The sequence below is a fragment of the Mesoplodon mirus genome (genome assembly GCF_964341445.2).
Source record: "Mesoplodon mirus genome assembly, chromosome: 15".
NCBI classification, from domain to species: Eukaryota; Metazoa; Chordata; class Mammalia; order Artiodactyla; family Ziphiidae; genus Mesoplodon; species Mesoplodon mirus.
The window spans coordinates 67,191,332-67,206,247 of record NC_138991.1 but is presented as its reverse complement, the minus strand read 5'-3'; the positions used below and the strand labels follow the sequence as shown (position 1 = coordinate 67,206,247).

Genomic DNA, 14,916 nt, shown 5'->3' with positions numbered 1-14,916 from the left:
GTGTATAAATTTTTGTGTCTCATCTTTTTTTTTTTTTTTTTGCGGTACGCGGGCCTCTCACTGTTGTGGCCTCTCCCGTTGCGGAGCACAGGCTCCGGACGCGCAGGCTCAGTGGCCATGGCTCACGGGTCCAGCCGCTCCGCGGCATGTGGGATCTTCCCAGACCGGGGCACGAACCCGTGTCCCCTGCATCGGCAGGCAGACTCTCAACCACTGCGCCACCAGGGAAGCCCGTGTCTCATCTTTTAACATTTCATAAGGATTTTTCCACATTATGAGCTTTTCCTAAGCATCTTTTAATAGTTGCAGCCCATCCAGTGGAACATTTGCATTCCATTCATGGATGCACTAACCATCTTATTTGGCTGGATAAATGGCTTGTTTTAAAATTTTTCACTTCAATAGGTAACACTGTGGTGAAAATCTTTATACACTAAAGTTTTGGGTGTTTTTTTTTAATATACTTTCGTATATACAGCAGTTTTAGGTTCCCAGTGAAACTGAACAGAGGGCATAGAGATTTCCCATATACCCTCAGCCCCACATGCAGTCTCCCCACTATCAACGTCCCCCTCTAGATGGTACATTTGTTCCAAATGATGAACCTACACTGACACCTCATTATCACTCAAAGTCCACAGTTTACATGAGGGCTCACTCTTGGTGTTGGACATTCTATCGGTTTGGATAAATGTAATGATACGTATCCACCATGACAGTAGCGTACAGAGTAGTTTCACTGCCCTAAGGATCCTCTGTGCTCCACCTGTTCATCCTTCTAAAGCTTTTTCTATAATTAGGATTATCTTCTTAGAATAGATTCTCAAAAATAGAATCACTATTTGAAGTGATTCAAATCACTATTTGAACAGTTCCAATATTTTTATAATGTGGTATTATCCTAATAAGAAATGAATTATGCACCAAAACCTTGAGATGACACAATTCGCTCTCTCATTTTGGAGAAGTTTTGTCCCTCCTTCAGGCAGAAGAATTAGGAGGTTAAAGGGATGTTTTATTATAGACAAACGGATTTCCAAGGGGAAAAACTTGAGAATCACCATTTTAGACAAAAGGTCACAGGGCTAGAAAAGACCTGAGCTATTTGGTCAATGTTTATTTGATGCCATGTACAGTGGCATCACCCAAGACCTCCTCTTTGAGAAGAATTCCCTAGCTCGCAAATTAACGCATTCAAACCCAACCAATCTCTTCCCAACATTCTATGATTCTATTCAGATTTCGGCTTATAAAGCTGAGGGATGGACATGGGGGTTATGGTACTATTCCATCTGTGTAACCACATGAATATGTTTGAAGTGTTCTGTCATAAAGCTTTTAAAATTAGATCATCACAATAACCATGCTAAGGCATCAAATGTGCCTGACCAAGCTCATGAAGTGAGCCTGCCACGTAATATGTGACTCCTAACACTCTGTCCCACCTATAAAACCGGAAGTGACATTTTAGAACCTTTGAAATAAAATGCCATTCGAGAAAGGCCACATGGAAGTGAAGCCAGTCAGTCACATTCTAAAGGAATCAGAAAACCTCTCTCCATTACAATGCAAGTAGAAGACAAGGCTAACTCAAAGTTTCCTCCAGCACAGTTAACTTGTTGTTTTCAACTAAAAGCATACAACTTAAATAGTAAAGTAAGATCATTCAAACTATTCGGCTAATCTCACAGAAATGTGTTTTTGATATTCCAGATCAGCACAATGGAGAGTTCTCCATTCTGATCAAAACTTACATTCTCTGAAGTCTGCTCACTGGCCATCATGACCACACAGGGCAGGCTGCAAGATTCTTCTCAAAAAAAGCAAGAAAATCTTTTCATCTATGAATTTTCCCAGTTTTAGTGAAGTTACATATTAACTAAAATGCTAAAAAAAAAACAAAAAAAAAACACTTTGTTTTAAAATTCCATAAATCCCAGAGCTATACTATTCCCTACTATTCCAGGACGATATCCAAAATCACTTATCAGGGCTTCCCTGGTGGCGCAGTGGTTGAGAGTCCGCCTGCCGATGCAGGGGACACGGGTTCGTGCCCCGGTCCGGGAAGATCCCACATGCCGCGGAGCGGCTAGGCCCGTGAGCCATGGCCACTGAGCCTGCATGTCCGGAGCCTGTGCTCCGCAACTGGAGAGGCCACGACAGTGAGAGGCCCGCGTACCGCAAAAAAAAAAAAAAAAAAATCACTTATCAGAACAGCTTAGAAATCATTAGCCAGAACTGAAAAGTAGAATCTCGGATCTAAATATATGGTTTTACTGAGTTTGATGGTTTCTTTAGCGGATTTTGTTGTTTCGTTTTTAGATTTATACTTTCCTGAACATAGAAACACACATTTGGTATAGGCTTGAAGGAAAGGATATCTAGAACTACTTGAACTGAAACAATATTAGAATTCTGCCAATAAAAATAGGAAAGACTATAAGACAATGTAAAGTTAATCATTCAAAGAATTTTTAACATCTATACTATCTTCCCTCGAGGTTTTTTTTTTAATTGGAGTATAGTTGCTTTACAATGTTGTGTTAGTTTCTGATGTACAGCAAAGTGAATCAGCTATATGTGTATATATATCCCCTCTTTTTTAGATTTCCTTCCCATTTAGGTCACCACAGAGCATTGAGTAGAGTTCCCTGTGCTGTACAGTAGGCTCTCATTAGTTATCTATTTTATACATAGTATCAATAGTGTAGGTGTATATATGTCAATCCCCATCTCCCAATCCATCCCACCCACCCCTTCCCCCTTGGTGTCCATTCGTTTGTTCTCTACCTCTGTGTCTCTATTTCTGCTTATCTTGGCTTGAGTTTTTAAAAGGACTTCCTTCTACCTATTAATCATCTGGACCCCTGATGTTCAAACTAGACCGCAGGGTTCAAGCCATGACTGATGGTTGCGTGGCTCGGTTCACATGAAACTGGTGGAAAAGAGAAACATCTAATCCTGGATCCTCTGGGCTCCCACCCGGGTCACGTGGGCAGACACGGTCAGAACCCACCCCTACGAGCACCTGTCACGAGCGGGCACCTTAGGGAAGTCAAGCTCCAGGTGAACCGGGACACGGAGAAAACCGGCTAGAAAGGGAAACGCGGAGCAGAAGGCTGGGGAGGGGGTGTGTGCCCCGGAAACGCTCCGAACGCGTCGTCTGTGCAACACCGCGTGGAAGGGCGGGCCGGGGGATGCTCGGGGGACGCTCGGGGGATGCGGGAGGCCACCTGCGCTCCGGACTAAAGGAAACGCTGCAGAAGACGACGAGGCGCGGTCACCGCGACACTAGGCGGAGACCCTGCAGCCCGTGGACGGCGCCCCAGGACGGCGGGGACTCGGGGCGGCGGGGGCCGGGCTCGCGCGCGGCCGGCGGCGGCCCGGGGGCGTCCAGCCCGGCCCGGCCCCGCCCGACTGACCTGTGACGCTGGCCCGGGTGACGCGCTGCACCACGGCCTTCATGGCGACGGCTGGGGCGAGCGGGGCGGCGCCGCGCGGCTTCCGGCCTCGGGACTCCGCGGGCTGCGCAGCTGCCCGCGCCCTCTGCCGGGGACACCTGGAAGCGCGCTCCGACCCCCCGAACCCGCGAGTCGACGGCCCGCCCACGTAGGCCGCGCCCACCACCGGTTGGTCCCGCCCATCTGAGCTCTCCGTGTGGCCCCGCCCCCGCGAGAGGCCCCACCCGCTCTCGGTCCGGCCCCGCCCACTCTTGGTCCTGTGCCCCGTACAGCTAGATGAGCCCCGCCCGGATGCTGGAGTCCCGCAACCCCCTTCCCCGCCCCCACACCCCAGCCCGACTCACTGGTTCCCAGACAGTAGTTTCTGCCCCGGTTTCTTTTCACAAACCCCGGCCTGAGAGACAGTCATCCCTGAATCCCAGCTTTGTGCTGAATCCTAATCCTAATCGTGTGCCTCCTTCCATGTTTCCACCCTTCTGCCCCCAGATTCTCCCAAATTCTTTTTCCCTTGTCTTCCTGCCTCTGTAACTCCTCAGAAACCAGACAGGAGAGTATCTGCTGCCTAAAATAGTCATTTAACTGTTTTGGTATTCATTTGACTTAGCCGTGTCCTGGCAGTGCGCAGATATGTGATTCTGTAATTGTAATTCCTCCTCTAATACTGATACTTGGCCCCTCTCCCAGACTTGTTAGAAGATTTGAATAATATACACTGTGCAAAAGTATTAGAAAGCTGCAAAGGACTGTACAAGTATTACTCTAACAAATTATTATCACTGATAAAAAACAAGCCCTTCTCAGTGTGTCTTCTTCTTACAGCCTAATAATGCTGGTGGGTGTAGAGGGAGGGAGTTCAGGATGTTCCCGAACCAAACTTGGGTCTGCTCTACCCTGCTTTTCCTCCTGGCACCTCAGAAGTGGCAGTTGGTTTGTGGCCTTTTCGTGTCTTATTGTTCATAACTGCCCCTGTGAATGTGCACGGGTGCAGTTATTTGCAGTCTCATAGTTTCTTTGTATCTGTTGCTGTAGGAGATGTTTGTCCAGGTGCAAGCGCTCAGGTAGAGGGCCCCAGGTCCCCACCCTTCTCTCCTGAAACAGGTCATAAATGTGAGAGGTGCCCTATCTATACTGGGAGGGAAGAAGCAGCCTTATCTCCAAAGACAAAAGCACACCAAGAAGAATCTGAACCAACAGGCCTTGATAAATTTCCCCCAGTTTACTCTGCCTACCTCATATTCCTCAACCTATCATGTTCCTCCATGACTACTCATGCTTCGTCAAACCTGACAACAAAAATTACACAGGTCGGGCTACCCTGGTGGCGCAGTGGTTGCGAGTCCGCCTACCGATGCAGGGGACACAGGGTCGTACCCTGGTCCGGGAAGATCCCACATGCCGCCGCGGAGCGGCTGGGCCCATGAGCCATGGCCGCTGAGCCTGTGAGTCTGGAGCCTGTGCTCTGCAACGGGAGAGGCCACAACAGTGAGAGGCCTGCGTACCGCAAAAAAAAAAAGAAAAATTACACAGGTCTGGTTCTTTGGGTCTTCATCTCCTTATGAAGGCTCTCATGTCATGTAAAACTTAAATAAATTTATATGCTTTTCTCTTGTTCATCTGTCTTTGTCACTTTAATTTTCAGACCCAGCCAGGGACCTCAAGAGAGTGAGAGAAACTTTTTCCTCTCCTACAAGAAAAAGCTTCCAATGGAGAACAAGGAAGAGTCATTTGGCCAGAAAAGACTATACTAATATACTTGAGTGTTAAATACTGCACACTAAATTGCCAAAGGTAGCATCACCAGTAATGAAACAAACATCATATACTTCTGATATTGCACCAAGAAAGACACCATGTCACTTTTGTGGTATTTCTGCCAAAAATGTAGAATCTGAATCCAATCATGAAGAAACATCAGACAAACCTAAATTAAGGAACACTCTACAAAATAACTAGAAGGATCCTTCAAAAATGTCAAGAAAAAGAAAGTCTGAAGAACTGTTCCAAGTTAAAGGGGACTTTTAAAGAGACAGGAAAACTAAATGTGATGCATGAACTGAGTTTTATCCTAGCCAGAAAAAAAATAAAAAGAAAGAAGTGCATATTGGGACAATTGGTACATTTTTTTAAAAATTTTGCATCAAATCAACATATCTCAAAACATTTTGATCTCAAGACCCCTTTACATTCTTAAAAATTATTGAACACCCCAAATAGCTTATATCTTAAGATTTTTACTTGTACTAGAAATTACAACCTAGAAAAATTGTTAAATATTGACTTATGATAATTTTTTAAATGACAATAATAAATCCGTTATATACTGACATTAGAGCAATGAGATCATGACTTACCATGAAGCCTCTGAAAACCCCATTGTACACTCTTGAAAGAATAGGAATGAAAAAGTCAAATATTGTCTATATGTTATTATAAAAATAGTTGGAAATCTCAGCTCTAAGGAGGATCTCAGAGAATGCTTTGAGAACTGCTGGATTTGATAATGGCATTGAATCAATATTAATATCCTGATTTTTATGTAAGAGAACATCCTTGTTTTTAGGAAATACACACACGTACTTAGGGGTAAAGGGACAACATATCTGCAACTTTCAGATCTGGCGAAGAATGATATATACAGAGGAAATAAAGAGAGTGATAAAGCAAAGTAAAATGTTGACCACTTGGGCTATAAGTGAAGGTAACTTATTTCAAAATAAAACATTTAAAAAATATACCAAAACACCAGGATTCTTTTTACATATTTATCAAGCTCGGAAAGGTCAATATCAGGAGGCAAAAGCATCCAGCAAGCACCTCTTGCGGTGCCTCCTTCCCTCTGCACGCTCTCCTTTGCCAGCTAAATCACCACTCTCCTCCTGTTTTTGAATTCCACCTTGTGCTATTGACTTGCACATTTTCATTTCCATTCCCAACACATCCTCTGTGCTTGTGCTTCCAAATGCCTTCTTGACCTCTCCACTTCCATGAACCAAATTAACAGACTGAAAATGGGATTCAGGCTTTCCACCCCTGCCGTATAAAAAAGAATTTGGTCTTTGTTCTGGGTTTCTGGCATGGAGCTTCCAAAATCCTTGGAATTTCCCAAGGGATAAGAGTTCCTAATGAAACATTTCAGGGTGGGAGCCGGTCACCAGAAAGACCAATCTTGTGGTTAGAGGGTGGGACTTTGAGGAGGGGTGGTGGGATGCGGCTGGAGATCGAGTTCAGTCACACAGCAGATGAGTCCATCAGTTGGGCGTACGAGATGGAACCCCAATAAAAGCTGTGGACACTGAACCTTAGCAGGGCGTCCTGGCTGGTGAACACACGGTTGAGGAAACTGCACCCTGGTTCCACCGAGAGAAACCTGAAGCTCTCTGTTGGGGACCTTCACAGACCTTGCCTGATGTGTTCCTTCGTTTGGCTAGTCCTGATGTGTATCCTTTATAATAAAACTGTAAGTATAAGGCTTTCTTGAGTTCAGTGAGTCACTGCAGTAAGTTATCAAACCTGTAGGAGTCATAAAAAAAAACTCCCAAATTTGTAGCCAGTTGGACGGAAGTAAAGGTGGCTTGGGGACCCCCAAGGTGCGCCTGGCATCTGAACTGAGGGCTGCCCTTTAGGGGAACATGCCCTTAGACTTGCAGGGTCTGTGCTAAGTCTGGGTGGTTAGTGCCAGGACTGAATTGCAATCCCCCCAAGCCCCCCCCACTCCACCAGCTGGGCCATCCTGATTCAAATAAATGGCTCCACTGTTTCCTCCAGCCATAAGTGACTCATGATTGCTCTTTCCCTCTCCCTGAGTATCTAGTCCATCAACAAACCTCCTCACTCCCCCAAACGAACCCCATGCGCCCTCTTCTCTCCAGCCCCAGTGCCATCCTGCTCCATGGCCCCGTCATCTCTCACCTGCATCTACTACGGCTGCTCAGTGGTCTCCTGACTGCCACTTTCGTCTTCACCCAAGCCATTCTCCATAAGAGATACAAGTGGTTCCTAGAATACAGTCTTCACGTTCCAGACTCTGATCTTCTTTAAATTGCTCAGGTCATCCATTCGCTGCTACCTCGAGACCTCAGCATCCGCTGGTCCTCCACCTGGAATGCCCTTCCCCCATTCTTTGTCCATCTCACTCCTCTCCTTCCTTTCATTTTCAGCTTAAATGCCTCCTCATCGGAGAGAACTTCTCTGACCACACAGACAAAGAGTCCTGGTTCCCCATTATTCTCCATCACTATCCTATGGTTTTCCCCTCATAATCTTCTGGCAACTTTTTTTTTTTCCTGGCAACTTCCAATCACTCCAGTGCCCGATAATGTGTTCTATTAGTATCTCACGCTTACCATTCTATCCTAAGCATCTAGCACACTGCCTGGAGCTCAGATAACATTGCTGAATGAATACAGGTGTGAACTTGATTTTTTGGCTAACAAGGGGTCATAGATTTACAGTATGGCTGTGGCTGTACTGGGCATCCTAACCAGACACAACATTCAGAAGTACGGGAGACTATCTCCTCCCGGTGCTTCCTCTGAAGCTGGGACACCCTGCCCAGAAGCCCCTCGAGTTTTACCAGCCAGCGTGAGATCACATGACCATGCTTAACCCAATCACTAGCAAGGGAGATGGGACCTACTCCCCCTGACTGGCTCAGATAAGAGGTTCTCACCTGGGGCATAGAGCCCCCCAGGGGTTACCGGAAATGTGTGTGGGGAGGGGTGTCTGAAGCTGTCACAAGGTGTGAAGATTGTTACAGGCGTTTAGTGCCCAAGGAACTTGAAATGCTAAAGCTCTTGCAACACCTGGGGCAGCCCACGAAATGGACTGTCACATCCACGGAGGCTGCAGTGCCCCCTGGAGAAACACTGACTTGGACCAATCAGGACCTGGGCCAGTCCCCCTGAAGCGCCTGACGGGGTGAGCTCAGGGTCTGCTATAAAAGGGGAGTGGGATCAGTGGGTGCTGGGAAGGCAATCAGCACGGTCGACCAAGAGGTTGTTTCAGCTCGAGGCCATGTTGAACGAGTGATGTTGAAGAGGCATCTTCCTAAATCTTTTCAGGAATCTCCCAAATTCTTGAAAGTGAGATTGCCGGATCCAAGGATGTGCCATTTTCCATGCTGATACACGCTGCTAACCTGCTGTGCTGAAGAAGCAAGTTACTACCCATGGAAGCCCTGTTTTCAGAGGACAGGTCAGTTGTGACGAGGTAACTCCCGGGGCGGGGGTGGGGAGGCACAGGGAAGAAAGCAAAGCGGCTGGAGGACGACAGAAGCAGACTGCATTTATCACCAGAAAGAAGGCCTTTCACGCCTCATTTCCAGGAGTAGCTAAGACATTCTATTCCTGAGAATAATCATGTGTGCACAAACACTTTCTCCTTTGACAGTCACAACCCTATTAGTAGACAGGCTAGATATTATACCTCTTCTTCAAAAGAAACCAAAGCTCAGAAAACACAGGGGATTTTTCTATCACGAAAAGTTAGGTTCCATTTTTAAAAATAAATTAATAGGGAGATGTGATTTGCTTAGAGTTACATCAACTGTAGCAGAGACCCAAAGTCACAATGGCTTAAACTATGTAGAAGTTGATTCTTTCTCTCCTAAAGCCCTGGGCTGTGTGGTACTCCACAGGGCCGGAAAACCCAATTCCTTGTCTCTTGTTGCTCCACTATCCCTCAGGAGTCCTTTTCATCTGAATGGTCCCCGATGGCTCCTCCAGCGGGACGGATGTCAGGAAGGGGGCGCACGCCCCGGAGATACATACATCTTAAAAAAAAAAAAAAAAGAAAACCCACTCCCTCTAAATACTACCAGATCTCAGAATTTCGGGAAACTTATTTCCAATCCTGCAAACTCTCCTTCAATGGGCGATTCCCAACTTCTGAACAGACCGCGTTCCAACTGCACTTGCAAGATAGACGTTTGGAATTCTGAAAACCTTTTCCTAGAAGAACACTTTAAATTATATTTTCGTTGTTAGATTAGTCCACAAAGGCCTATTTAAGCCAAGATTCAGCAGAACTACGGGAATTGTTGAAGCTCCAGGCTGTTTGGAGCCACAACTGTTTTATTCGTCGGTCAGTAATAAGTGTTATGGAGAGAGAACATGGTCTTAGCACAAGCAGTTGGGGTTGAAGTGTTTTAAACAAGAAGGAATATATATATATATATTATATATATATATAATATATATATTATACACACACACACACACACACTCAGCTCCCAGAATTCCTACAGCCAGGCATCCACCCCGGGGTGGAGAAACCTTCTCTGGGGAAACTGACCTACAGAGGCAGGTATCTTAGTGCCTCCCGATGAAAGTCTGGCTTGCTGCCTGGAGTGGACATTTGTCCTGGAATCTACCTGCCCAGCATGCTGTGATCATCCTTCCTATATCTAGAAGATGCCCCACTTTGAGGGTCAACACAGCCCTGATGCGGAAGCCAGAAACGCACTTTCCCTGTCTCCCTGGCAGCCGGGGCCCAGGCATGAAACTGAGATTCCAAGGTGAGTGATGAGAAGCAGGCTGCTCTGGGAAGCCATTCAGAAACTCCCTTCCACCATCATATGCTGCTTCTTGCACGTTTGATGCCCATCACAGGGGCCCACCAGGGTGCCCACCCCCCTGGCACTGACCCATTCTTGACCTCTGATGTCCAGTGAGGAGCCTCTGCTGCTGACATCTGAAGCTGCTACTTGTCATCTTGGAGCCTCTGTCACTTAGGTTGACTGCCCCCAAAGCACTGCTCAGGCGACCCACAAGGTAGAACTGACACCAAGGAGAAATCAAGGCAAAGGTTTGAAGGTGACAGTACTATAGCAGCAATCCAGAAGTGTCCCATTCCTGTCCTACCAGGAATCCCTAGTCCTCACAGGGTCCCAAATAGCTGCGCACAAGAAACACTACCCAAATGGGCAACGAATGCTGGTTTCTTACTAACTGAGGCAGGACCCAGTGATCCACGGGAAGGGATCTGATACACAGGGCACTGACTCTCACAGGAGTGGAAGACAAACTCTGGCTTGGGAAGAAGCTGATCAGACTTTGACACGGCAGCTGCAAAGTGATGTTACTACAGAAATAACGGGGACAAAACTGGTGTGCAGTGAGAAAGGCAACAAGGCAGGCAATCCCCAGGCAGGCTCAGTGAGTGGCTACATTCCGGTTCCTGCTGCCAGGCCCTCCGAAGACCTCAACATACTCTGCTTGAATTCTGAGCTGTCTATACTCAGTTGTTTTGTTTTTTTTTTTGGCCACGCTGCACAGCTTGTGGGATCTTAGTTCCCCGACCAGGGATTGCACCCACGCCCGCAGCAGCGAAAGCACCGAGTCCTAACCACTGGACCACCAGGTAATTCCCTGTCCACACACATTTTTAATAAACATCTCTCTCTGATTTAATCGCATTTATGTGGGTTTGTTACTTGCAACCAAATGAGACCAGCGGAGAGAACACTGCAGCACTCAAGGGCAGGAACCCCGCTGTCCTCACTTTGTATTCCCTATCTCTAGAATACTGGTAACCACCGTTGGGGTTTAATCCACTCCTGCTGAAAGAATGAGGGTATCTGTACTGCTCCTAAAGAACAGATCGAGTCTGTTTAATCCAGGAGTTATAATCTAATTCACAACATACTTACCAAGCACCCACTAGTGCCCAAAGGGTTGCTCTAAGTCCCAAACTGAACATGGAGATTTGCTTAACGGGACCACAAAAGCTATGTCTGACAGCAACATGAAAGGAATATAAAGTTACATGAACTAATTTCAGAAAACCAAGCTTATGGAAACTCAATACGACATTTCACTTCAACCTTTTACTCCTGAGTATAGAAGGACACCTCCTGAATATGCAAATTTACTTTTCTTCAAGGAAATATTTATTGCATATTATTAGTGATTCTATTTTACAGCAAAATTAAATGTATACGTTTTTCACAAAGAGAAAGTGGAAATCACAGTAGCTCTCAAATTTATATGCTGAACCAAAGTCCTGTTTTCAGAATTCAGCCATCCATCATGATTTTGGTCCAGGGCCACCGGTCCATGATTTCAAATAGTTGATGATCCTGGCAGTAATTGGAACAAAATCGTCTCTATATGTGACAATTGTTTCCACATAAAACCCTTTCGGGGGTTCAGACAGTTCATTTGTTGAGACATCCTTTTGTTCTACTTCACCACCTTAAAAAAAAAAAAAAGGAACAGCTGCATCACTAACTTTCATTTTATCTTACTTTATTTTTTTATTGAAGTATAGTTGATCACTAACTTTTTTTTTTTTTTTTTTTTGCGGTACGCGGGCCTCTCACTGTTGGGGCCCCTCCCGTTGCGGAGCACAGGCTCCGGACGCGCAGGCTCAGCGGCCATGGCTCACGGGCCCAGCCGCTCCGCGGGCATATGGGATCCTCCCAGACCGGGGCACGAACCTGTGTCCCCTGCATCGGCAGGCGGACTCTCAACCACTGCGCCACCAGGGAAGCCCGATCACTAACTTTTAACTTAGGCAGCAGTCATTAAAATTATTAGTAAAGTCTTTGAAATAAAATAAACTAAGGTAAGAATCACCCCCACCCCCATCAGGTTCCTGACACTGTTTTCTTTCTGTAAAAAATAAAATTTAGGTAATTTTTAAAAAATGACCACTACAGAGATAAATGTTTTAAAATGCTTAATACTGACATGTGCACTTTCAGGCCACTGGTGATCTTCATCACCAAATGTAATCTTCAGCACAGTTTTTACATAAAAAGCTTTACTGAGATAATCCTTATTATACAATTAACTCATTTAAAATGTAAATTCAGTCTTTAATATCTTCAGATCTGTGCAACCAGCACCAAAATAAAGTGTAGAATATTTTCATCCACAAAAGGAAACCCCTTATTTTGTAGCAATCGCTCCCCCACCAGCTCCTCCCCTTCAGCCCCAGGCAGCCCCTACTCTAAACGAAGCCATAGATTTCCAGATCATTTTTGAAAGCTGCGGGATTTCCTTTTCCTCCCAGCAACTGGGAAGATTTCAATACTCCTTCGCTGGTGTAAGTCAGCGAAATCGTTTGGTCGCCAAATGCGACCATGTGACCAAAGCAGGGCTGAAGTTACAGAAGCATCGCCTCTTTAAACCACCATCCAGGGTCTTTGAAATTCCACCTGGAACCTCACGGATTCTTCAAATTCCGAGGATAGGGGCGGCCTCGCTCAATAAACCAGCAAGGTTCGGGGAAGAGGCTCTAAAAGGTCATGGCTGGCAGATTCCACGATAACGCGCGGCTCTAAGCACCGCTCCCGGTCTCTTCGCGCAGCACAGCGAAGCCACTTCTGCGACCCCCCGGACACGCCCCACGCAATGCCGCGCGTCCCCCGGAGGTCCCGCCCGAGGGCCGTACCTGGCGGTTTGCTCTTTCTCTGACTCCACAAAAACAAGGAGCCCAGCATGGTCCAGGCGCCCAGTCCGTACAGCACAGACATCCGCCGGTACCAAGACAGGGCCTTTTCCGGACGCATGACGCCGCCGGGAATACCTCGCTCCTCGGAGTCCCAGGGCGGAGGCGGGCCTTCCGGTGGGCGTGTCGCCGCCGCCGCCGCCTCCAATGGGGAGCCTCCCCGGGTGGCCGCTTCCTGCGCCGGCCCCGATGCATCCTGGGGCGTGTAGTCCGGACGTCGCGCTGGGCAGCGCACTCGTGTCTGGCGCCTGGGCTCCGGAGACGATTTTGCCTCCTATGTGACGGGCCCCAATGACACTTTCTCTCAGGCAAACCTCCCACTTGCAAAATTGTAAGGCCTGCTTTACATAGGCTTTGGGTGGCCTTTGTAAAAGCTTATAATTCCTTCCCTCCTCCAGCTCTCAGGTTTGCGAGGATACCCCGTCTACGCCCCGCAACTCATTTTCCCCATCTTCCTGCCTGGAGCCCTGTCTGGTGCGCGTGGGTCCCTCCATGTCTGAATCAGCCCCTCCACTGGGCTGTGGGTCCCATTCTTCTCTGCCTTTCGGCCCTGGCCCAACAACTACACTCTAACTGTCCACCTCCATCTCACGCCCTTTTCATTCTGTTGTTTTTTACTCCATCATACAAACGAGCCCGCGCCTCAAAAACAAGTCTCCACTCGATCCACCATCAGCTTTTCTCTTATCCGTACATTTCTTCGAAGCATAATCTACCTCCACTCCAAGAAACCAAACAACTTGAGAGCAAAAGGGATGTGTTGGGCACAGAGTGGACACTCAGTAAACTGCCATAGTCAGTAACTACTTTGCAGCCATAATCAGACTTGATTTCCAGCGCATACGACTCCACCTGCTCCTTTCATAGCTTCGAAAACATAATTTTCTTCAGAATCTATTTATCCTTCAGGGCTCTTCCCATTTCTCCCAGCCTCTAGAAATTGGTGTTTTGCCACACACAAAAATTAACGCTAAATGGATCATAGGCTTAAATATAAAAGCTAAAACTACAAACCGAGGAGAAAAGATCTAACACAACGATTGGAAATCAACTACATCCAATATAAAATAAAAATTTTTTAAAGCGATCTTTGCCATCTTGGGATAGGCAAAGATTTCTTAGAATACAAAAAGCATAAACCACAAAACAAATATTGGTAAATTGGACTTTTTCAAAATTAAATCTTTTGCTCTTCAAAAGGCAGTTAAGAAAATGAAACAAGCCACAAGATAAAATATTCAGAGTAGGTATATCTGACAAAGGACTTATATCAGAATATATAAGGATATCTTACAATTCAATTATAAAAAGACAACCGATGGGCTTCCCTGATGGCACAGTGGTTGAGAGTCCGCCTGTCGATGCAGGGGACACGGGTTCGTACCCCGGTCTGGGAAGATCCCACATGCCGCGGAGCGGCTAGGCCCGTGAGCCATGGCCGCTGAGCCTGCACGTCCAGAGCCTGTGCTCCGCAACGCAAGAGGCCACAACAGTGAGAGGACCACGTACCGCAAAAAAAAAAAAAAAAAAAAAAAGACAACCGAACTGAAAAACAGGCAACAATCACTTAACTAAAGAAGATATACAAATGGCCAATAAGTACAGGGGCATTGTTAGTCATCACAGCAATGCAAATTAAAACCACGAGACACCCTTACACACCTATTAGAATGACTAAAAATTATGTTGAGAATACCAAGGGTTGTACAGATTTGGAGCAATCAAACCTCTTACTGGTGGGAACATAAAATATCACCACCTCTTTGCAATACTGGCAGTTTCTTAAAAATTGAAGTACCCCTACTGTATGAATCAGACGTTCAGTTCCTAGTTATTTACCCAAAGGAAATGAAAACATTATGTCCACACAAACGTACGTATATGGGTGTTCACAGAGCTTTATTCATAAGAGCCCCCAAATGGAAACAACCCAAATGTCTATCAACTAGTGGATGGATAAAGGAAATGTGAGTCTACCACTCTGTAATAAAAGGAACTACTG

At 46.3% G+C, this 14,916-nt stretch overlaps 2 protein-coding genes across 3 annotated transcripts in view; both read right to left on the bottom strand.

The window, feature by feature from the left end:
- Positions 1-3,551, bottom strand: part of DTD1 (D-aminoacyl-tRNA deacylase 1) — a 109,033-nt gene extending 105,482 nt beyond the window's left edge. For both annotated transcript variants that reach the window (XM_082645288.1, XM_082645287.1), the window contains exon 1: positions 3,423-3,551. In XM_082645288.1, coding sequence (XP_082501414.1) covers positions 3,423-3,465 — 43 coding nt within the window. In that variant the 5' untranslated portion in view covers positions 3,466-3,551. The remainder of the gene's footprint in view (positions 1-3,422) is intronic.
- Positions 3,552-11,326: 7,775 nt separating this feature from the next.
- SMIM26 (small integral membrane protein 26) lies at positions 11,327-13,013 on the bottom strand. Its single transcript, XM_082645289.1, has 2 exons — positions 12,858-13,013; positions 11,327-11,653 (listed from the first exon to the last, which is right to left on the bottom strand). Exons 1-2 carry the CDS (start codon positions 12,973-12,975, stop codon positions 11,487-11,489), a joined length of 285 nt encoding a protein of 94 aa, XP_082501415.1. The 5' UTR covers positions 12,976-13,013; the 3' UTR covers positions 11,327-11,486.
- Between the last annotated feature and the right edge of the window lie 1,903 nt (positions 13,014-14,916).